This window comes from Chlorocebus sabaeus, chromosome 11 (assembly GCF_047675955.1).
Source record: "Chlorocebus sabaeus isolate Y175 chromosome 11, mChlSab1.0.hap1, whole genome shotgun sequence".
Classification (NCBI taxonomy): Eukaryota; Metazoa; Chordata; class Mammalia; order Primates; family Cercopithecidae; genus Chlorocebus; species Chlorocebus sabaeus.
The window spans coordinates 30357885-30381283 of NC_132914.1; the positions used below are offsets into that span (position 1 = coordinate 30357885).

The following is a 23399-nucleotide window of genomic DNA, read 5'->3' on the forward strand; positions in this document are numbered from 1 at the left end:
GTATCTCCAAGGTTTTAGAACATCAGTTTGTTTTGTTGGCATCATTGAACAATAGGTCAGGAGGACCATTCCCAAATTCCTAATTACAAAACAAACATGAAAAAAATATTCGTAGTATTCAGTCAGAGGTTAGCAAAAAGGAAAGGAAGAAGAATTTGTGACTCTCCTCAATTCTGACCCCTGCCTTGACCTGAGATTTTATAACGCCACACACAGGATGGACAGTACTTATGGAATGCTTACTTTAAATCAGGTGCTGGGCTAAGCACCAGTTTCCACGGATCATTTCCTTTAGTCCTTGCTGTAACTTGTCAAATAGGTAGTATTACTCTGCCTCCCATATTACAGATGAGGAAATTGAAGCTCAGAGAGATGAAGACCTTTTTGTAAGGTTACAGACCCAATAAATCATTGAGCAGAAATTTCAGCCAAGGCCAGTAAATGGTCAGAATCAATCGTGAAGTTGATCAACAGTTGATGCTTAACAAAATCAGTACCACAAGACCAAAGTAACATTAGAATGTCACTATCACATTGTTTATATGATTGGCAAGCAAAACCACAGCCTGTGGGCCACGAGTGTGTCCATGTGTTTACATTTTGTCTTTAGTCTTTTCCCCAAGACAACATCAGAGTTAAATAGTTGCAAAAGAGGCTGTATGACCCACAAAGCTTAAAATATTTGCTATCTGACCTTTACAAAAGAATCTGTCAGTACCTGGTTTATATTCTTTTCCCTGGGAGGTATTCTAAATTCTCTGCCTCAGCAATTCAGAGAAGGGGAAAGAGAACTACTGTTTTTCCTACAGAGTAGGAAGATGATCTAGGCCATAAATGTTAATTGCTGGTCTGTGGATCACTGAAACAGTTCAGGAATGGGATTTAGAGAGACCCTGAGCTGGATGCAAAAGGAGATATGTTTGTCCCTTTCCAGGTATTTTGAAGATTAGGAGAGGGAAGAGGGTTTAATCTAATCAAATTATGTTATTATATTTATATACTCCAAACAAATGTAGGGTTCTGGGCTGTCACTAGGCCCAACCAGAGCTATGCGGTGATCTACCTACCAGTTCAGCACATAGAACAGCTTCTTACTGTAATAATTAAAGAAAATATGCCTTGCAGCTATGATCATAAATCTTTTTCTCTCTGCTTATACTTGAGCTAGCTTAGGTTAAAACACAATGTAAAATATAGGCATGGCAAAGTTTATGTATCTTTTGATTTTTATACCAGATTTGGGTTCAAATCTTGGCTTCTGTAAAGGCTATTTCAGCTTAGACAATTTACCCTGTGCACACCTCTGATAAGACACAAGTGCTGGGTTCTTGTGCTTTTTGTGTGTAAGGTTCTTGCTGATAGAAAAAGTTTTGGCCAGGCACATTGGCCCACGTCTGTAACCCAGCACTTAGGGAGGCCAAGGAGTAGAGACCAGCCTGGGCAACACAGTGATAACTGTTCTCTACAAAATATAAAAAAAAATTAACCAGGTGAGGTAGCACACACCGATAGTCCCATCTCCTCGGTAGGCTGAGGTGAGAAGATGGCTTGAGTCTGGGAGGTCAAGGCTGCAGTGAGCCATGATCACGCCACTACACTCCAGCCTGGGTGACAGAATGAGACTTTGTCTTAAAAATAAATCAATGAATAAATAAAATAAAATAAAATAAAATAAATTGTGCAGGAACCCCGCATCTGTATCTCCTAAAAATACATCACACGGTGGGATCTTTTGTGTAAAAGGAGGCCTCCGCTGGAAAGGCTGGAGCTTGACCAAAAATTTGTATTTTCTCAACACAAAGTTCTATCTTAAGATACTCTGTAAGATTGCTCATGGAAAGGCCAGGCAAAACCATCCCACATAATTAGAGAGGCCTCGGTGAGGCCATATGTTTTAGGAATGGTCTATGGGTTTATTGTCTGGAACAGAGGGGAAGATGGAGTCTCTGCCAAGGGCATCACCATCCCTGGAATTATTGTAAATTTTTCTTACTCAACTCGGCCGGCTTGTGTTTTGGGCCATTATGGCTAATTTAGGGTTTTCTCCTCTTTTAATACTCAGCTCAGACCTACAAGAGCATGATTCTTGATGGCCTGAATTGGTCTTAGTCACCTACCCACCCACCTGTACTTATATAGTGTTCTGGGTTTAACACTGCATTATAATGAAATATGTTCATGTGTTGCCTCCCATGCAGATTCCCAGGTCCTGTATGCACATTTTCTCTCTCTCTCATCCTAGAACCCACTGCACAGTAACAATCTGAAAACCTTACACAGCATTTCCCACATGCCAGAAACTGTCCTGTGCATCTTTCACATACTATTTTATTCTTACACTATACTCAGGAGATAAACATTAGTATTTTACATTGTAAGATGAAGACACTAGGGCACAGAGTGGTTAAGTAACTTGCCTAAGATCACACAGCTATTCAATGGCAGAACTTGGAGCAGAGCCAGAAAGCTTCACTCCAGACCCCGCACTCAACCACTAACCTTAACGTGCCTCATAGATTCTCAGTAAATGTTTGTTTGACTGATCTGAATACTACTCAGCACAGATGAATTCATAAAAACATCTGTTCTGGCCTTGAAGGAGAAAGAACAGTCTTAATAGTCTTTTAAAGTCTCAGATTCTTAAAAGTTTTCTCAGGACACAGGTAAATGATAATAGGCAAAGATTTCTAAAAAATATCAATAGCTTTGATTTGCACATTACACAAAATTTCATTTGACCACCAAAGGTCTCTTCAGTTACAAAATCTCTTTAAGGACAAATGTGGAATGGCTGTGTTTTAGAAATCAATTGATGTGAAGATACTTACTACATACTTCCATCTAAAACAATAGATGTTTCTGGATGCAAGGTCAGTCAGTTATTTTTTTTTTCTTTTTTTTACATTGTTGGCATCAGCTGTAAAGGGTTTGAGTACTAAGTCTGCCAACATCCATTCCCAAAGTTGCTCTGATTAAGCAGTCAACATCATTAGAAAATACAACCATTGTTAGTACCTTTATTCAGGCAGAAGGTTTAACACAGGGCAGAATTGTTTTGAAGTTTCTCATAAAAGCTCTGACTATTGAAAGAGAAAGGAAGAAAAAATTATGCCAACAGAACTCAGAGGAAGTTATATTATTGAACTTAAATACCCCTGTGTTTATAGAATGACCTTAGTTAGCATGAGGAAGAAGGAAGGAATGAGTCTGTTCTGAGAATCGTGTTTAATAGAAAGGGGTATGACAGGGACTTAACAGAATCTGATACCTAAGAGTGATTTTGCAGATCTGTGTGGGAAAAAAAGATGCATTAAAAAAAATTCACACAAAAAACTACATTGAGTTCCCTACAGTACCCACTGAAATGATCATAACGATGGTCATGACAGTGATATGTAATAATACATAAATAAAATAATAGGACATGCATGCCAGACTGACTTTTTGTTTTATATTTTTAAAAATATATATTTTTAAATATATATTGCCAAATATTATAGCAAAATCAAATACATTATTTAAAAATCTAGTAGAAGAGTGCAGTGAACTTCTGTCTTATTTGTTCATTCACTCATTCATTTATTTTTGGCAGCCCAGAGATTATTCCTCCTTCTTACAGTGCTTGGATTTCCTGCTGGGGGAACTTCCCTGTTGCCTCACTTTGAGAAGTCTGGGTGGAATCCCAAGGGGTTCTGCCTGCCCTAACTCCCTCCATGGAACTCAGAGGAGGCTTCTTGGTCAGTCAGTCATCTCAGTGCCCTGCTAGGGACAAGGGGCAGGCATGTGACTAATCTTAAGTTCAACCAAAAAGCTTTCTTTTCTTAGGACTTTGATGCGTATTTCCAAAAAACTGGTGTTAAGTTTACCTGTTTGTTTCTGAGAGGGTGCTCAAGAGGGATTGTCCAGACGCCTGTTTCCTGTCTTGGGCGTGCCGGGTTCTTCACTTCCCTTCAATTCTGTATGCTTTCCTAGCCTCTTCCAACAGTTTCCCCTTTTCTTAAGTGATATCAGCTCTGCTTCAATTGTTTGCCCCCAGTGAATAAGTGTTGGGTACCAGCTAATCAGGAAACCAAGTAAAAATCATGCTGACTAAATTGACCAATCAGGCCATAAGTGAGGACAGAAGCTTGGAAGAGGCCCAGACTGGGGATTCTTGGGAGACTGGGCAAATACTGTTTGGGTGTCAGGTGTGGCAATGCCAAGAGAGCCAGGTGAAGGTCACTAGGGCTGTGGCATTTAGTGAGGCTGACTAAGCCCCAGAAACACAGCATCATGAGCGGCAGTCTCAAAGAATGTTCAAAATTAAGGTTCAAAATAAAGCAACTAGGTCACAGATCACAACATAGCATGCTGGAATATTCTAACGAAAGATACTGCGTTTCTCTTCCCTCTGGCTGTGTGCTCACCTTTCGCATGCACTTGACTGAACAATGAAATTAGGCTTATCGGTTTCATTTTGTTTATAGCTGATTTTACAGCCCAGCTCATCATTAAAACTGTTTCCATCTGAATTCACAGACTCAAAAACTGTCCCAGGAGCCTTATTTTCATAAATTCACTTAGAATGAGCTCATGTTAAGTTTTATACATCATTTTAAAATTCTAAAGTTAAAACCCCAGATAAAATTACATCTTCCATTTAAAACTTTTACTAAAGATAATTTTCCTTAGTCAATACTGCCAGGTCCATGTTACCTCATTTGTTTGGAAACAATTTGTAAGCAAAGAAATAAGCAGGAAGATATTTACTTTTATCTGTCTAGTCATACCTGAATAGGGACTCTCTTGAGAGCCAAATTTCATTCTGTTTCACAGTTTTCCAAGAGAAAAGCAGCAGCAGCAACACAGTGGACACAATCAGGGTGGTGGCCCCACATCGATTCAGCCAAGTACACAGCTTGCTCAGTCCATGCACAAAAAGGATGCAGTAGCCCATGCTGGAAAACAGAGTGGAAGGATCGGGATTACTTTGGGGGTGCAATGGCTTCCCCCCAGAATTATCTCCTACAAAACTAACCTTCATATGAAGCTTGTCCTGTGCTAGAGAAACAAACAGAAACTCCCCTGCCTTGGACAACATTAACATGTTAGTTCTCTAAAGCGCTGCACTAGCATGTTTGCTATGTCTTGTCAAAATATTTCTTGCTATTTCTTCAGTGTAGAGAAAGATAGAGTCATCTTGCAGGTTCAAAGTGCCCTGGATTTTAGCAGCTGAGGCATCATGAGAAGTCCCACATAGAACGGATCCTCTGACCCAAGCTCCCTCATGTCACTGTCATTGTATAACCCTATTGGCACCATGTGCCCAAATTTGGAGTCTATGCTGCCACAGGTCACATCATAGCTTTGTAGGGACAGTGTCTGAAAGCTCTGCGTCAGGTCCTGGAAGGGATGCTGGTCACCAAGGAGGACTGTTCTCTGTTTCCAGGGCCAGCTGAAGCCCTTAAACTTTGGAAAATCTACCCACAGGCCAACTCCTGAGCCTCACAACTTGGAGCTCATCACAGACAAGCTGTATTGATATGCCTAGCTTTACTGGTAGGTACAGGGCTCATGTGTTATCTGAGTAGCACTTTGTATATCAGCATTACGTCCCTAAAAGCCTTTGGCTTGGTGCCACGTGGTCCCTCACATCATCTATGTGCCCACAGAGACACTTCCTGCCTGCCACTTGGACACAGAAGAATATAAACTTGCAGTTTATACCCATTATTGCTGTGTGGATTTTAGTTGAAATCTGATTTATTTATTTATTTATTTATTTATTTATTTATTTATTTATTTATTTTTAGACAGGGTCTCACTTTGTCTTCCAGGCTGGAGTGCAGTGGTGCGATCATGGCTCACTGAAGCCTCAACCTCCTGGGCTCAAGTGATCCTCCCTCCTCAGCCTCCCCCATAGTTGGGACTATAGGTGTTCACCACTACACCCAACTAATTTTTGTATTTTTCTGTAGAGATGGGGTTTTGCTATGCTGCCCAGGCTGGTCTCGAACTCTTGGACTAAAGTGATCCACCTGCCTTGGCCTCCCAAAGTACTGGGATTACAGGTGTGATTCTTCCCAAAAATGATAACTGCCAATTATTACAGAATATCTTCAGAAAGAAGCAAGCTTGTGTAAAGGCATCCTATATTAGAAACTATTACTAACAGAAGTATTAATACAGCCCCAAGTAAATACAGCCCATATACTTGTTCTCTTTTTTATTCATTCTTTCTTTTATGTGGCTGGCAATATTCTAGGAACTAAACATATATTTATAATAAAACACAGGCTCCACAATCAGAGAACGCCAGTCTAGTGAATCAAGTTGCTCTAGTTAATAGAAACAACTAAATATTCTCATTCCTAAACACATTTGCTTAAAAAAACTTTTTTCTCCACCTTCTGTTCTCTGTATCAAGAGCAGAAAAACAACAGAGAAGCATTTGAGGTTTCTGACTTGGGAGACCCTGGGAATCAAGTTGGAGCTCTAATTTCTTCCTTCAAGTCCCATAAGTCGGTTAGTCCAGCTCCGTAAGTTTAGGGTTCACTGTTCGGCCAAAGAGAGTCACTGTCCTACTCCCCAATGAGGAGGATGATTTGAGCTTAAGGAGATCCATGTTCCCCAAACCCCCACCACAAGCACTGGATTTGACTGCCACAGATATCTTGCAAGAACCTTGCACTTGTCAGAACAGAGTCTCTAATGTAAAAACAAAAACCCAAACCAAAAACCTCTTCTCACTTCCACAACTCCCTTGTTCAACCTTAAAGGTATGGAGCTTTTCTATAAGTCTTACTTATATGGTACAACTGACCTTGCTGGTGTCACTTGCTGTGCCTGACCACAATGGCTGCTCAAGTTCATAAGCCTGCTTTGCCCCCTGTTCCTCTAGCCGCAGCTGCTCCCAACCCAAACTGAGCGGGGCATCCTATGAAGCCTTCTGGGCTCCGTTCTTTCATTCATCAGATATTTAGCTATGTACCTAACACTATTGCAGGTATCAAGAACATATCAGTGAACAAAAGAGACAATAATCCTTATCCTTGTGGAATTCACATGGGTGGGGAATAACAGCTAGTGAGTAAGTAAAAAACATATAGGGCATGTACATTGGTTGAGATTTTAATGTGGGTGGTCACAGAAGGCCTCACTGACATTTGAGGAAGACCTGAAATGCATAGGGAACGTGCCACGCCGATACATCCTTAAAACCCTATGGATCACCTTTGTTAATGTTTAACCCATGAAAACACTAAAGAAAAAGGTTAACTGGCTTGCTGAATTAAGTCTTGTGATAGTGTTAGGTCTTGGGACCCCAACTGACTATGCCAAAGGGAAAAAAATATTAAGTTGAAAGCTGACTCATGCAAGAAAGTACCTTTCCTTTTGTTACTAAGCAGTTAGCTACAGATAAAAGCTTAACTATCTCCACGGATAGCTACTCTAGGTTCACCTTATCTTATGTAAAGTGCTGATTTACTGGGGGTGAGAAGAATACATAATTGACCATCCCCCTATCTGCTCCTTTTCTCTGGCAACATGGGGATTCAGTCATGTGACCATACATTCCCACTTTCCCCTCCAGCCTGCTTTTCCCCTTTAAATACTGAAGACCTCAAAATCATCTTCGGAGAAAGGCACAGACTGCAGATTGTTTCTGTGATTCTGTGTTCCTTTCTTCCAGGCATGTCCTTAATCTTGGCAAAATACATCTCCAAATTCATTCACACATGGCTCAGATACTTTTTGGTTTCCAGGTCACGCATCTAGTAAATAATAGAGCAAAGATATAAACCCAGGAATTTCAGATTCCAGAGCCCACACTCCATGTGCAGTCCTGCTGTAGAGGATTTGGCTTGACCAGCTGATTCCTGTGTTCCTAACACCTTATCACACAACATCACCTACTTTCTTCCCAACTACTGCATTCATGACATCTCAATAGTCATTTTCTGCCTCCTTGTAGGAACAGAGCTGCCACCTGGCAGAACAAAGGGGAAGGAGAACATTGGGATTCCAACAGCTCCAGAGCAATGGCCACAAAGTGGCAGAAGATAAGAATAAGGAAGCTAACACCACAAATATTTAGCTGCATTATGTGTTTGCGTGTCTAGGGAGCACTTCCCGTGTGGCGGGCACTGCGCTAAGTGCTTTGTATGGGCCTGTCCACAATATTTGCAGTGCATGGGGGCAAGGACAGTACTGGTTTTAAATATACTATCTAATTAAAACATTTAATCCTCATTATCCTCCATTTCATAAATGAGGAAACTAAAGCTTAAAAGAGTTAAGTAACTTGCCCACAGTCCCAGAAGCTAGGAATGGGGTCAGATCTGGAGGTTCAGTGCCCGAATGCTCTGCTATAATCTAGGGGCCGGCAATAATTAAGGCTTTCAGCCCATGCAGTCTTTGTCGTTAGTATTCAACTCTGTCTTTGTAGCAGGAAAACAGCCATCCACACCATGTAAACAAATGAGCATGGCTGTGTACCAGTAACATTTATTTATAAAAACAGGCAGCAGGCCACATTTGGCTCATGGGCCACATACAGCAAGGAAAAAAAAACAAGAAAAAAACTTTTATCTGAGGAATGAAGTCCTTTTCATTATCAGGCCCAGAGAGGCATTAAAATGAGACTGCAATCACATCCTATTCCCCTCTTTGAGCTATGTATTCATTTTTTGAAACTGCTTGTTATTGCTACAAGAGGCTATAAAGTAACCTAATAATGCCACACAAGACACTACAACGCACACCCTACAGCTTAACAATGGATAGCCAACACTAGTCAATGTTATTCAATGTAAATCAATGAGAATTCCTGACAAACAACTTTGAATCAGCCCACTCCCTGCCTACCCCCTTTTGCCTTTAAAAATCCACTTGTGGCCAGGCATGGTGGCTCATGCCTATAATCCTAGCACTTTGGGAGGCCAAGGCAGGCAGATCACGAGGTCAGGAGTTCGAGACCAGCCTGATCAACATGGTGAAACCCTGTCTCTACTAAAAATACAAAAATTAGCTGGGCATGGTGGTGCGCGCCTGTAATCCCAGCTACTCGGGAGGCTGAGGCAGGAGAATTGTTTGAACCCAAGAGGTGGAGGCTGCAGTGAGCCGAGATCATGCCACTGAATTCCAGCCTGGGCAACAGAGTGAGACTCCATCTCAAACAAACAAACAAACAAACAAAAACGAAACAAAACCCACTTGTAAGTGCTGCTAATTGGACTGTGTAAATTCAGGACAACTTGAATCTATTCTGCTGGGTTGGAATCCTCAGCCTTGGCCCAAATAAACTCTCTACTTCATTAATTTTGCCTCAGCCTCTTCCTTTTAGGTTGACAATAGTTTGTGGATCCCTGCTATAACCAGAATGAAGGAGAACACATTCCTTTTCAGTCAGCACCTGTATCAAGTAACATGAAAAATTTTAAATCAAATATCCTTATTATTGACATATGGTTTAAAGGAATGTTAAGCCATATAAAATAATCTCTACTTAGGTTTGCAAATTTCTTAGAGAGTATCACATTCTTAAAAGTCTGACACAACTATCACAGAGATCAAGATGTTTCTCCTCTATGAAACTTCATCTTTCAGCATCTGCCTGAATGCAGATCGCAGCAGCAGGGGAGAGAAACACACTCTTTCTCTCTATCGCTAGGGGCAGGACATGGCCTCCTTTTGAAAGCGGGAAGTCAAGCCATTGAGAAACGACATGCTTTTCTGGCCTTCAGGGAGATGAAACCATTGTCCAGCTTGCTCTGGTCAGTCTGGTGAAGGAGGTTCTGGGCTGCTGATCAGAGGCCTTCACAACACGCACAAAAGAGTCAGTGCAAACACTGACACTTCACAAAATCATAACCTGGAGAGACCAAAGCCAAACTCAGGCTGCTGACTGTGTGGTTTAGCTCAGTACTAAGACACATTTTCAAAGCACGTTTGAGAAAGAACCACCACCACTGCCTTTGAGAATGTAGCGATCTGACACACAGAGACACCTCTCTCCTTAACAGGCTGGGGGTATCTCCAGTTTTGATTTTATTGACGAACTGCTAGGCATGCAGCACTTAAATAACTAAAAACGCTTGCATTTCTCTTTCTGCTTTTATGATGCACATTCGAAGAGAATTTAATAGGAAATGCAAACCACCAATGTTTGTCCTTTCGCATCAGAATAACAAATGTTTTAAATCTGTTGTTTGGGAACTTGTTAGCAGCAAATTATTGCGTAATAGTTAGTCCAAAGTACTTTCCTGAAACTCACCAAGAAGATTTTAAGTGAAAACAAAACAAAACAAAATACTTCTCATTCACATTTACAGCAGAATTCACAGAAATGGAAAGATGACAGCTTTCTACCTCTGGCCCAGACATTTTATATTTGCTATGGCTTCACTTTCTGCTTAATTATATGCAACAAAGAGTATCTTTTTGCTAATAAGTGGAACTGAAATTTTACCTTTTAATTTGTCCACAAGCTAGAATAACCCACTGAGAGTATCTATAAGTAGCATTATTAATACAAGACAGGCAATCTTACCATTATACTCCTTTAAAGAATTCCCAATTTTAGAGAGTCTAAGTGAAACCTAGTCCGAATTCGCTTCATTCCAATCTGATTAGGGTCCCCGTTTCTCCCCTCATTCTTTATCTCAAACACTCAATGGTTGGAGACATTTTCCAGAAGAATGAATATATTTGGAAGTGAGAATTTACTCATATTCCAAGAAAAGAATCCCCAAAGACATTTCTGTGTATTTCCTTAGCCTCCCATGCTGGGTGCTGAGATTCTGGGGTAAGTATGAAAGGATTCTTTCTATATATTTCTCCTTGAGACAGATTTCTTCTGTTCTTTTCCAGCATGTCTATGGCACAACTGGGAGAAAAATGCCAATGCTTTCACCTTCTGAGAACTTACCTAATTATCTTTTACTCCTCTCAGCCTTATAGTCTACCTGCCAGCTCCAAAATTTATGAAACATCTAGTAGTAAATAAGGCAGGGCTCTGGCATCAGAAAAGCCTCGGTTTGCATGTCCACCCTGACACTGTTGTTTGATCCTGGACAAATTATTTAAGTTCTCTAGTTCTCAATTTATTTATATTGTGAGGGAGAATAACAATTGTTTGTAGTGCTCCACGCCCGATACCCACAAAACAATCCATTATAACATTAAACTTATTATACTATAATGATATTACTGTTCGGCAATTATTTTTCTGCTAAACAGAGTAAGAAGCAGGAAATGTGCAGAGTTTGCATGTATTCCAGGTAGAAACAGACATGTCAAAACCAGGTTACTATAAGTATAGTAACTTCCTAAGGCCCAGAGGACTCTATTAGGTACAATGGAACACGAATGTTCTAGTGCAGACTTTATGTTTGGAGGTTCACAATGAGGAAAAGGGAACTGGGAATTCATTAGAAATTAAAGAGTTTGGAACTGGGTCAAGAGAGCTGGGCCCGTCTCAGGTTGAGCTGGGCCGTTCTCTGGTTGAGCTGGGCCCTTCTCTGCTGTTCGTGAGTTCTGTGGCCACAGGAGAATCTCTCATGGAGCCTTTGTGATTTATTTTACAAGGGCTCAATATTTCCTGCCACACCCACATCAAAGAGTTGTGTGGAATAAATGAAATAGTGTATGTGAACATGTCCTGTAAACTAAAGGTGAAGTTAAAGGTATCAAATGCAGTGTTTTTGTGTTTATATGTGCTACCAGTTATACATGAATAAAATATGTGATTAGATCTGTAAATAACACCTCAAGAAAATTCAGTTTATCAAAGTCCAGATTGACCCAAAATACCTAATTTCATTATCAGAATTTTAAGAGTAAATTTCCTTGTGCGCTATTATTTGCTTCAAAAAGGTTTGATTCAAACATTATTTTTATAGATCAGATATTGCAGAAGGTAAGATACACTGGTAGTATGTGAAATATTGTAATCACGTGTTTATGTTAATGTTCATTCACACACCCAGAACACAAACAAGTGCTTAAGCAAAGCCTTCCTCACAATCATTTCAAACTTCTCTCTACTCTGCAATGTACACTTTTGTGAAAATGAAGATAATGTAAAGTATAATCTCTTTGGTGAATTAATACCTAGTGAGGAAGCTTTTGCATTCAACCCTGATAAGAAATAAAAGTATTAACTGTTTGGAAGTTCAAGCAGGTTCTTTTTAGGATAGAATAACATTTTATTCATTCCTGAACTCTAAGCAACTAAACCATAGCAGGGGCTGCTTCATAAGCGTAGTTGAATCATTGTGGTTGAAGGTATCAGAAACTAACATGGAAACAAAGGTGTACTTAAAAATCATTCAATCCAAGTTCACCTTGAGGATAATACGACCCACGACTGTTTGTCACCAGAACTGTCCATATACAGGGCCTGGCTGTTTCCCCTTGATGGTGCCTTTACTCCAGGACTGGCTTCCTTCACCCCAGCCTGGTTGACGTAGTTTCAATTATTAATACATTTTCCATCAAGGCTTGGAAGACCTTTGGCCAAAGCTACGTGACTCTAAAACTGCCTCCAAAAATTAGGAAAACCACTTTCCCTACCCTTCTACAGCACACTCATCTTGAGAATCTGAGTTCTATCATTTCTTCTTCCACAAACTACTATATTTGAGAGTCTAGCAACTTCACTTTGGAAGCAAAGGTACACTGGGTTATGCACTATTTGTTGATGTCCTCTCCTCTAGTCCCATGAATTAATACAGACCTGACTGCATAGGCATAGACCTCATCATGTGTCCATCATTCTTTAATTCCCTACAATTGTTTTTGTAACCAACATCTATCATGCTGGGAATTACGAGAAAACACAGGCAAACAAAATGGTGGTCCTAACCCTAATGAAAACAAGACAAAGAAGGTTGCTAAAACAGTAAGAGGGATTTGTTAAGATTACCAAAATCTGCATAAGGAGTCCCTGGTTTGAGATGTATACTCTAAGAGAAAAGGAAAGAAAGAAATTCACCAATAACAACAAAGGAGCTTGATGAACAAGAGGCTGAAATGGCAACACTTAGGTCCACCCACGTCCTCCCTGCAAAGTCACAGCCCACTTTATACGGCACTGGGTGTGTGGCATCTGCAACTGAGTCTCCCTCTTCCATCCACAGAGGCCCATTTCACAGCCCCCTTCAATATGGCATTGCAGAATGCTAACTTGCTAAGTGCTAGGGTTGTTCACTTTCGAGTTGTTCACTTTTGAGCACAGAAGGTTAGAAAAGATATGAAGAGGTTTGAAGAATCAAAGGAAGAAGAAAGGGAAGGAAGAAAAAGGAGAGGCCTATACTTATATTTCTTTGATTTCCTTTGACTTTAGTTCACCCAATCTCATTTGTACAGGGTAGATTGAAATCATGACTTGCAATTAGTTATGTGGCGTAGCTTACATTTCTCACATGTATTATTGTATTCAGTCTCATCTGAATCTAAATTATACTTTACACTAGATTTTACTTTCAAATCCTGATTTCCAAGACATCTGCTATTCACCACTTAGGGCTTAACAGACACAAACATTCATCTTTTATAACTAACAGAGTTTGGTAATATTAAGGGCAGAATTCCAGTCCGATAATTAACTGTTCAAACTTCTCTGCACTTTGTACCTCTGCACTTTGATCGAGCACAACATATTGGCCAGTGGATCTCCAGCCCACAGGCACCCTGACCTACTCTCTGCTCACTTCATTCTAGCCATTGCTCTGCTCTAATACTGTATTGGTCTGTGACCTACAATCTCTGCTTTGACTAAACATTTAGTAGAACCCCTCAGCGAAGTCCTGGGGTTTCCCTTCCTGGTCACAACCTTCCCATAGCACTGCCCCATAGTCCTTGATGATTGACCACCAGTCTGGTGCAGTCCCAGGTCCCTCCCTTCCTCTTCCCGCAAGAGCAGCCCTCTCTGAACGAGACTTAACTCCTAGTTCTCACATCCACTTCTGCCTTCAGGTCCCAGGATGGAGTAGTTCACGCTGGCACAGGCACAAACACATTCAAGTTAAAACCTTTCTAGTCTTATCCCATAGTATTCTGAAGTAGAACTTTAATCAAGTTTTGAACCCCTTTGTAGGTTAATAAACCAGCAGAGAGTCTTTGGCTGCTTGACATTAAGGCTTTGTCCCATTGAGGACTGGAGACATGGGGAGGAATAGCAAGAGAGGAAAACAGGAAAGCCTGACAGACTCAGCTTTCTTTTACACTGTGGCGAGTAACATGGAAGATACCATATTTAAGAACGTTAGAACACTTCACTGAGATTAAAAAAGGACTTCTTTAGTTTACTTTTCTGTATTTTTTTTCTTTTCTTTTTTTTTTTTTGAGATAGAGTCTCACTGCGTCACCCAGGCTGGAGTGCAGTGGCACCATCTCAGCTCACTGCAACCTCTACCTCCTAGGTTCAAGCAATTCTCCTGCCCCAACCTCCCAAGTAGCTGGGATTACAGGCATGTGCCACCACACCTGGATAATTTTTGTATTTTTAGTAGAGACAGGGTTTCACCATGTTGACCAGGCTGGTCTTGAACTCCTGACCTCAAGTGGTCCACCCTGCTCAGCCTCTCAAAGTGCTGGGATTACAGGCGTGAGCCGCCATGACCGGCTGACTTCACTTTTCGTTACCCAAACTTTGGATTTTGCCACAGATGCCCTTCCAATGGTATCATTAAGTTTTATTTCTCTCTTTGTCTTCAGATCACATGGTGATCTCACATCATTGTTTCCTAGTGTAAAAATGCACAGCCTTTCTCCCTCACCTTTCATCACTCTTGCTATGAAAAGAGAATCATGTTTTAAGATGACCATAATAAAACTGCATAAAAAATGGATTCATGGCTGAAACTAAAGAATAACTGAGTGGACTTGGGTTACTTAGCCAACACATATGTCTACTTATACATAAGCAACACATCCTCACAAAGCTGGTGCATTGAGCTCTTAACTGAAAACTGCGCATCAACCTTTCTCCTAGGTTTTGAGTTGAGTGGCTCATTGGCAAACCTACACTGCTTTTCCTGCCCCTCTACTGCATTGTACTATGAGACTTTCAAACAAAGAATGAAGCCATAAAACAAAACGACTGAATATTGGGCTCTGCCTGGCTCCCAGGCTTTCCACTATTCTCGTGACTTGGCCTCGACAAAATCTAAAGTGACTTGTTATTTATGGGTCAACTTCGTCCCATCCTTACCAGTCATGGCTTTAGACAAAAGACTCAGCACCACTCACCCTCTGGGGCAATCTGACTGTGGTCTGAGGCCCCTGCTTAGGTATTAGGCTTCAGCTCAGTCCCCAAGTCTCACCTCATGACTTTCTGTGTACAGACAAATATGTAACCTGTTTTCAGGGACTGCTGCCTCTCTTGGTAAGCCATCCGCAGTATCGTCTCTTGAAGAGAGCCATCTGACATTTCTTATATCGCCCTTCTCAGTGGCCAGGGCCTCATTTCCTCCTGACATTCCTAGTGGCTGCTTGTCCATGTGAACTTTTTTCCTTTTCTTTTCTTTTTACTTTTTACTTTTTTTTTTTTTTTTTTTTTTTTTTTTTTTTTGAGATGAGGTCTCACTATACTGCTCAGGCTGGTCTTGAACTCCTGAGCTCAAGCAATTATCCCGCCTCAGCCTCCCAAAATGCTAGGATGACAGGTGTGAGCCACCATGCCCGGCCAGTCCATGTGAACGTCTAAGCATCACCTGTTCCTGCTGCTTATGAGGATAGCCCACAACCTCACAGTGGCTGCAGTGAAGGCTCCATACTAAAGCTTCCTAACCACTTTCTAGGGCCACTGTCGGGCCCTCCAGAAAGCCTGTCCCATGGCAGATGGACTTCCTCCCTTTCCTGCCTCACTTCAGGGCACACATCTTCCCTTCTCCACTGGTCCATCCTACTGAATCTGACCAGACACAGACAGACATGCCATAAAATGTTAGGGGGATGGGGGAAAAGCAGTGCAAAACTTAAGAGGAAAAAAGCACCCTTTTTATAGAGCTATTCTGAATCAGAAAACAGTTAAAATTTGGAGTGGCAAGGGACCTTAGAGATCATGTGGCAGAGGGGTTATACAAATGTTCTATTTCTAAAACCAGTAAAATTTCCGCCCAGAAAATGGGGGCAAATGGGGAAGAAGGAAGTGATGCAGCGTCATCTACCTCCTGCTGCTCTTACCATCATGACAAGAATACCAGAAATATGGGAAAGATAAAATTTCGTAGTTTGATAAAACTGCATACGTTTAGCTTTATGCAAAATTCACCAGATTGTCTTTCTTTCTCCTTTCACCCCATAGTTTATCTCCAAACCAGTGAAAACCAGCATTTGGGAACTACAGAACAAGGCCAACATTCTGGTTTTACAAATAGAAAAACAGTAATCTGACCCTATTCAGTGATTCTTTCAAGACGGCTAGCCAGTGGGCAACAGATAGGGCTGCATGGAGTCCCAGTTCAGCTTTCTTCCTATTGGATTTGCTAAAGCAAGTTTCTGTGATTTCTCTGTTGATATTAATATTTGGCAAAACTGACTCACTCTCTTCTAGCAACTCCAAAGAAGCATACAAATACACACAGATGGATCATGAGAAGGGATCCCCAAAATCAGGTAACAGAGGCAGTGTAACTTCAGAGGTAATTTTTCTCCTTTTGCATTCTGAGAAATAAATCCTACAGAATTGTTTCAATAGTAATCCATGTTAGACTGAAAGTTCCATTTTGAATTGAGAGGTATGATTTCAAGACGGCATTCTGATAAAGATCGCACTGAATCTATAGATCACGCTGGGCATTTTAACAATATTGATTACTGCAATCCATGAACACAGGATATCTTTCCAATTTTTTATTTAATTGAATTTGATTTCTCAAAAAAGTTGTATTTCTCACTGAATTTTTTCATTGAATTTTATTTCTTCTATTTTTTTCATTGATGTTTTATAGCTTTCAGTGTAGAGATCTTTTACTTCCTTAGTTAAATTTATTCCTAAGTATTTTTTTGTAGCTACTGCAAATGGGATTGTTTTCCTTTTTAGACAGTTTGCTGTATAGAATAGCTACTGATTTTTGTAAGTTAATTTTGTAGCCTGCAATGTTAATGAATTCATTTATTCTGTTTTTCAGTGGAGTTTTCAGGGTTTCCTATATACATAAGTTTAATGTTGTCTGCAAACAAGGACAATTTAACTTCTTCCTTTCCAATGTGAATGCCTTTTATTTCTTTCTCAGTCATTCTTGATCAGTTGTATCCCAAAATATTGTTTCTGCCTTCACTTATTCCCATTCATTCTTTTCCCCCTTCTAGTCATTCAAGTCTTCCTAAAGTAGCACAGGAATTTGCTCTTTGGCACTGATGTGAATAAATCATCCTTAATCTGGCATGTGAATGAATATTCAGTCACTTTCTGTAACTTTGAGAGCTATCATCAACTACTTCTGCTTCATCAATTCTAAGAAATTTTAGTTGATTGTAGCAGTTTAATGTGGTTTTTATAAAACACAAAAAAAGATAGCCATAAAATTACATGCTTCTGCTGGGAAAAAAATGAAAGATCAAAATTTCTATAAAAGAATGATTTCAGCCTCAAACTCTCTTGCCTGTTCAAAAAGGAGATCCGCAAAACTGGCTTTGTCGCCAGAAGAAAAGATTATTCCAGTTTCTTTTGGGGGTAAACTCTGACCCTGAAGCAATGCAATGATAAGCAGATAGCCTATTTCTGTCCCTTTCATCCACAGATTTCAAAGTGCAAATGAGAGGAAGGTGATATTTCAGACCTTTTCTGAGTTGAGATGGAGGAACAGAAGCCACAAGATTTAGGTGGCTTGTTCATTGTTAGGCATAAAGGTGGAGGAAGAGAGAGCACTGTTGGTCTGACTCATTCTGCGTTTTTCTTATAAAATGGTCAAATCAGCCCTGTGGGATCGAAGGGACTCACCCGGGCTTCAGTGAGGCTGGACATGACTTCTGTGAAATTTATGTGTGAGCATCTAAAGCTAGGATTTGGCTTCATAATAGCTTGAAACAAACATTTGATAAGTAGAAAGTTCACCTTCCTCAGAAAGATTACCAATTGAACCTTCGACTTCATTTTCCCATTGTTCACTAAAGGTTCTGAGACAATACAGAATTTTTGCATAAAAGTGATGATCTGTATTTTCAGGATGTCATTGAGAACACCATATATATATGTATATGTGTATGTGTGTGTGTATATATGTATAGTATATGTATATGTGTGTGTGTATATATATGTGTGTGTGTGTGTGTGTATATATATTTCCCCCCCCCTCAAAAGAGCCTGGATACTAACACTGTGGAAAAATGGCTGTTTCTTGTCAAGATCAGGAGGGAAGGAGATTCACGAAGATATGATTCCTGTGTTTAAAAAAAAAAAAAGATTTGGGACATGTTCTTACCATTCTCAATGCCTATATGTAGGTTTATTAAATGGCACAGGCATTATCCAGTGCTCTGCCACATCCACGGAATGCCTACAGCATCTGTAAAATCCTCTGTGGCTCTGGGGAAGATTTCAGAAACTTAGCTCAACTGTTTGTCATTCTCCATTGAGATAGGGGCAGCTCATCACTGGTAGGTAAAATCTTTTCCTAGTCCCCATTTTCAAAGAAAACTGAATATTTATAAAATGGCTTGATGAAGTCATCAGAGACTCTCTAAAGCCACAACACAGAAGTTTCCTTACCCAGACTTTAATTTCCAACTCATCCTGGACCACCTCAATTGCACAATTTTATATACCAGTGGAATCCAGGGCCAAAAGGAACACAGCTCCCTTGCAGTTTTAGTTACAGTGATGACTGTGAAGAAAGATGGATTCATTAGAGGTACAGCATTCCATTCAAATATTCCTAAGATTCCTCTGGTGTCAGTCTCCCGAAATCCAAGTTAAACTCTCAAATGAGGTCAGGACTGTAAACCTGGCTGAGTGACCTGACCCTTTCATCAGTCCCCAGACCACCTGTAAGGGGCAGGAAAGCACCTCCACCCTCTGCGTAGGTGGCTCTGGCATCTGCTGAGATGGCATCTCTGGAGGGGGAAAGTAGCCTGGCTGGGCACAGTAATGGTATGTGTTAGTCCAGGATTTACTAAGCCGTAAAGAGAAACACTCAGATTAAGGTGACTTAGTGACAATGCTGCAAGGCATAGATGTAGGAACAGTCATCTTTTTAATGAAAACTGGTTTACTGAAATTTATTTTGGGTGCCTCTTTACTGAATTTGCAAATGAAGCAAAACCAAGATTGGTTCCACGAGGCAGGCAATTGCTGTTGGTAGTATTGATGCTTTCTTTGTATTCAGCACTTTTATTTTAACCCAAATCAGCTTATTCCTAAAGGAAAAGGGGCATTTTATTCCTAGGAAAAAATAAACTGGAGTCATAGAAAGGTCTATTTAAGATACGGCAGCCTGGGAAGAGCTGGAGCTGGCATGATTCTGGGGATTGGAGGACATACTGCGCAGGCAAGAGGAACCCCTTACAATAAGATACCCTACAAAGGGTTGGCGACAATACTATGAGCTTCCATAACATTTACCTAAGGTCTCTTCCAGAAGAATCAAATTTAAATGTCTACTTAAAAATTCCAGCCCTGGCCGGGCGTGGTGGCTCACGCTTGTAATCCCAGCACTTTGGGAGGCCGAGGCAGGTGGATCACAAGGTCAGGAGATGGAGACCATCCTGGCTAACATAGTGAAACCCCCGTCTCTACTAAAAATGCCAAAAATTAGCCAGGTGTGGTGGCGGGCACCTGTAGTCCCAGCTACTTGGGAGGCTGAGGCAGGAGAATGGCGTGAACCTGTGAGACGGAGCTTGCAGTGAGCCCAGTGAGCCGAGATCGTGCCACTGAACTCCAGCCTGGGCAACTGAGTGAGACTCCATCTCAAAAAAAAAAAAAAAAAAAAAAAAAAAAAAAAAAAAAAATTCCAGCCCTTCACACTGCCTTTATTTCCTCACAAATTATTCTCCTGTATCTAAACTAGATGACACTTTGCTGAGCTTACAAATCTTTGTCACCCAGAACCCCAAGCTCCTGAAGAACTAGATATTAGGGCCCTTAGAAGTATGGAAGCTTGATTACCACGTGAGTTGAGTCGAAAGTCCTTTACTATGTTTAGATTTTCTTCTTATTTTGTAATTGAGAAGAACACTAAGATGTTCCTATCAGGGAAGCAATATAGTCTGGAAGGTAAGAGATCTGTAGTAGACAGGGATGTGCGTTCCAGCTCTGCCACTCATCAGCTATACCAATTGGGGCAAGTTCCTCAGAGTCCAAGTTTTATTTTTATAAAACGGCAATAATGTTATCAGCTACCTCAGGGAACTGATATCAACAATAAAAATACTTAGTATTTATTGACTATGTATAATGCAAAATACTTTCAAAGTTTTTTTTTTTTTTTTTTTTTTTTTTTTTTTTGAGGCGGAGTCTTGCTCTGTCGCCCAGGCTGGAGTGCAGTGGCACTATCTCGGCTCACTGCAAGCTCCGCCTCCTGGGTTCACGCCATTCTCCTGCCTCAGCCTCCCGAGTAGCTGGGACTACAGGCGCCTGCCACCACGCCCGGCTAATTTTTTTGTATTTTTAGTAGAGATGGGGTTTCACCGTGTTAGCCAGGATGGTCTCGATCTCCTGACCTCGTGATCCACCCACCTCGGCCTCCCAAAGTGCTGGGATTACAGGCTTGAGCCACCGTGCCCGGCCCAAAGTTTTATATATAATGATCTCATTTTTTAAATTTATTTTTTCTGAGACAGGGTCTGGTTCTGTCACCCAGGCTGGAGTGCAGCGGCACGATCATGGTTCACTACATCCTCAACCTTCTGGGCTCAAGAGATCCCCCACCTTAGTCTCCCAAGTAGCTGGGACCACAGGCACCTCCCACCACATCTGGCTAATATTTTGTATTTTTTGTAGAGACAGGGTGTCACCATGTTGCCCAGGCTGGCCTCAAATTCCTGGGCTCAAGTGATCTACAGGCATCAGCCTTCCAAAGTGCTGGGGCATGAGCTACTGCAGCCGGCCCTATAATGATTTCATTTGATGATCACAATATGTCATTGAGTTGGGTGCTATTACTATTCCCATTTTATACAGATGAGAAAACAAGCTTAGAGGAATCATGATCATGTTTAAGCCAGAATTTGAATGCAGGCCCTCTGACTTCAGGGGCAGGCTGTGACCCACTACTACACTGTGAATTACTTGACATAAAGAATATAACGTGCTTAGAATAGTGACTGAAATATAATAAAAATGCATAAAAGTTTTGATGTAATTAATGATAAAATAGCATTAATGAATACAATAGTATTTATAAAATATTAAGACCTATTAAATGCTTAATGTGAGATATTCCATTTTGTTAATTGGCAGTTAACTCTTTGAGGGCAGACACTGAGATTCACTTATTTTTATAGCTTTAGATTTTAGTAGAGCATTTACAGAAGAGGGGCTGTATGAATATCTATCAAATGAAGAATGATTCCATTGGAATCATCAGTACTACAAAGAAAAGCTAAGATACATTCAACTGGTCTAAGCAAAAACATATCTAGAACACAGATTGATGCCACTTTTTGGCCTTCTATACTACAGGTATAGTCCTTATTATTGGCAAGCCTTCACAAGACTCTTATCTTAAACCACGTAGAATATGAAGAATTGTGTTGTATTTTTGTTCTTACTGAATAGTATTTATCAAGCACTCATCTCCTTCCCAAATTGGGCTGAAGACACAGTGAACGATTAAGGGCTGCTTTCCCCTTAACTGAGTCAAAACCACATGCTGCAAAGTCTTAAGAAAGCTGTTAGGTATTTGGTTTGAAGGAATCAAAGATTATGAAATTCATTTCTAATGATACTTTTTTTAAAATTTCTAGTACAATATCATAAATAAAAAATACTCATTTCCTCATAACATTTTGGTTTATGATACTGCCTTTTAGGAAAGCTCATACTTATAGAAGAAGAATGAGCTTTCCTAAAAGGCAATATCATAAACCAAAATGTTAATTTTAGCAAGTTTACTAAAATCTCCACTGTAAAAATGAGAAAATCCGGGGGCGAAAAAAGCTTTGTGTCTTGTTCAAGGTGAGTCAACCAATAAATGGCAGAACCAAGACTTGGTCTCCTGATTCAGTGACATTTTCAAGCATCTGAAAAGAAAAGTGGCCTTGGAACAATGACATTTGAATAAGACAAGAGAATAGACAAGCTTCAGAACAGTTCAAACATTCAGAGCTAAGCGGCATTATGTAATCACACAGATTTGAATGTCCTTTCTAGTTTTTAAATCGTTCTTTTCCCAAGGACAAATTTTCTTGAAATTGCTTCCATTTTTAAGTTGAAGAAAAAAGAACAAATGAAAGAAGTTAACTACAATCATGCTACTGAACATCATACTTTCATGCAAGTCAAAAAACATTTCTAGAATTGTTATAATTATGTTTAATAACACACATTTAGACATAGATGCAGTGATAAATGATTACTACTAAAATCCTGAATATACTCAAGTCAATATTTCACATTTAAACTATAAAGTCTGCAACTGAAGGTAAACCACTGTAAACAAGAGTACATGTGTGGACATTTGCTCTCATCCAACCTTCTGTGCGGCTGTTTTTAAAGCTGAAGTAATAACATTCCTTGTCCCATGCGGATCTAATGGTCTGCACATAAAAGACTGTCTCTCTGGAACTATCAATGCTGGTGACAGACGGCAGGTCTCATAGGAGGAAATCATGTGCAATAGTTACCTAGGCATGTAAAGGACTCTCTCCGCCACCACAAAACCCACCCTGAAGAAGAGATTGCTGGCTGGAATGAACGGGAACACCAGGAACAACAAGCCGACTAAAACCTCCTTGTGCTCCAGTCTCTGAAACACACAATAGTGAACGATACATTAACTTCTGTTGAATTCCACATCAGGCAGCATTTAACCATCTCCTTCATTTTCAGGTTCTCAATGAAGAAATGAATAAATTAGACCAATATAAACCTATTGACCGGCGTGCTGAATTTAACAGAGAAAGCCAACAGGCTAAAATGGCTGGCGTGTCAAAACACACACATGTACCCCGACACACATTTGCCACCCAGAAACGTGGATATTGGCACAATACAGTCAGTGACCGCTATTTGTTGTTTAGGGCTGGCTTTGGAGCAACCCTGCTTCTGAGTTCTGGCTCCATTCAGAAACCCTGTCTTTCCAGACACCCCATTCTCAAAGAGCAAAGAAGCTGGCTAAAATCAAACACAGTAAGGCACTGCAGGGAATTTAATTATTTCTTCCCCAAATATAATGTATTCTCTTTAAAAAATTCACCAGGAGAAGCAAAGTTTAACATCAAGAAAATCAAATACTAATGATAAAATTTGGGAC

At 40.4% G+C, this 23399-nt stretch overlaps 1 protein-coding gene across 9 annotated transcripts in view; it reads right to left on the reverse strand.

Annotated features, from left to right (window-relative positions):
- TMTC1 (transmembrane O-mannosyltransferase targeting cadherins 1) overlaps positions 1 to 23399 on the reverse strand; it is a 286191-nt gene that overhangs the window by 82004 nt on the left and 180788 nt on the right. For all 9 annotated transcript variants that reach the window (XM_007968065.3, XM_007968064.3, XM_073020588.1 and 6 more), the window contains 2 exons: positions 22771 to 22892; positions 4770 to 4937 (listed from right to left, as the gene is read on the reverse strand). In XM_007968065.3, the coding sequence (XP_007966256.2) occupies positions 4770 to 4937; positions 22771 to 22892 (290 nt within the window). The remainder of the gene's footprint in view (positions 1 to 4769; positions 4938 to 22770; positions 22893 to 23399) is intronic.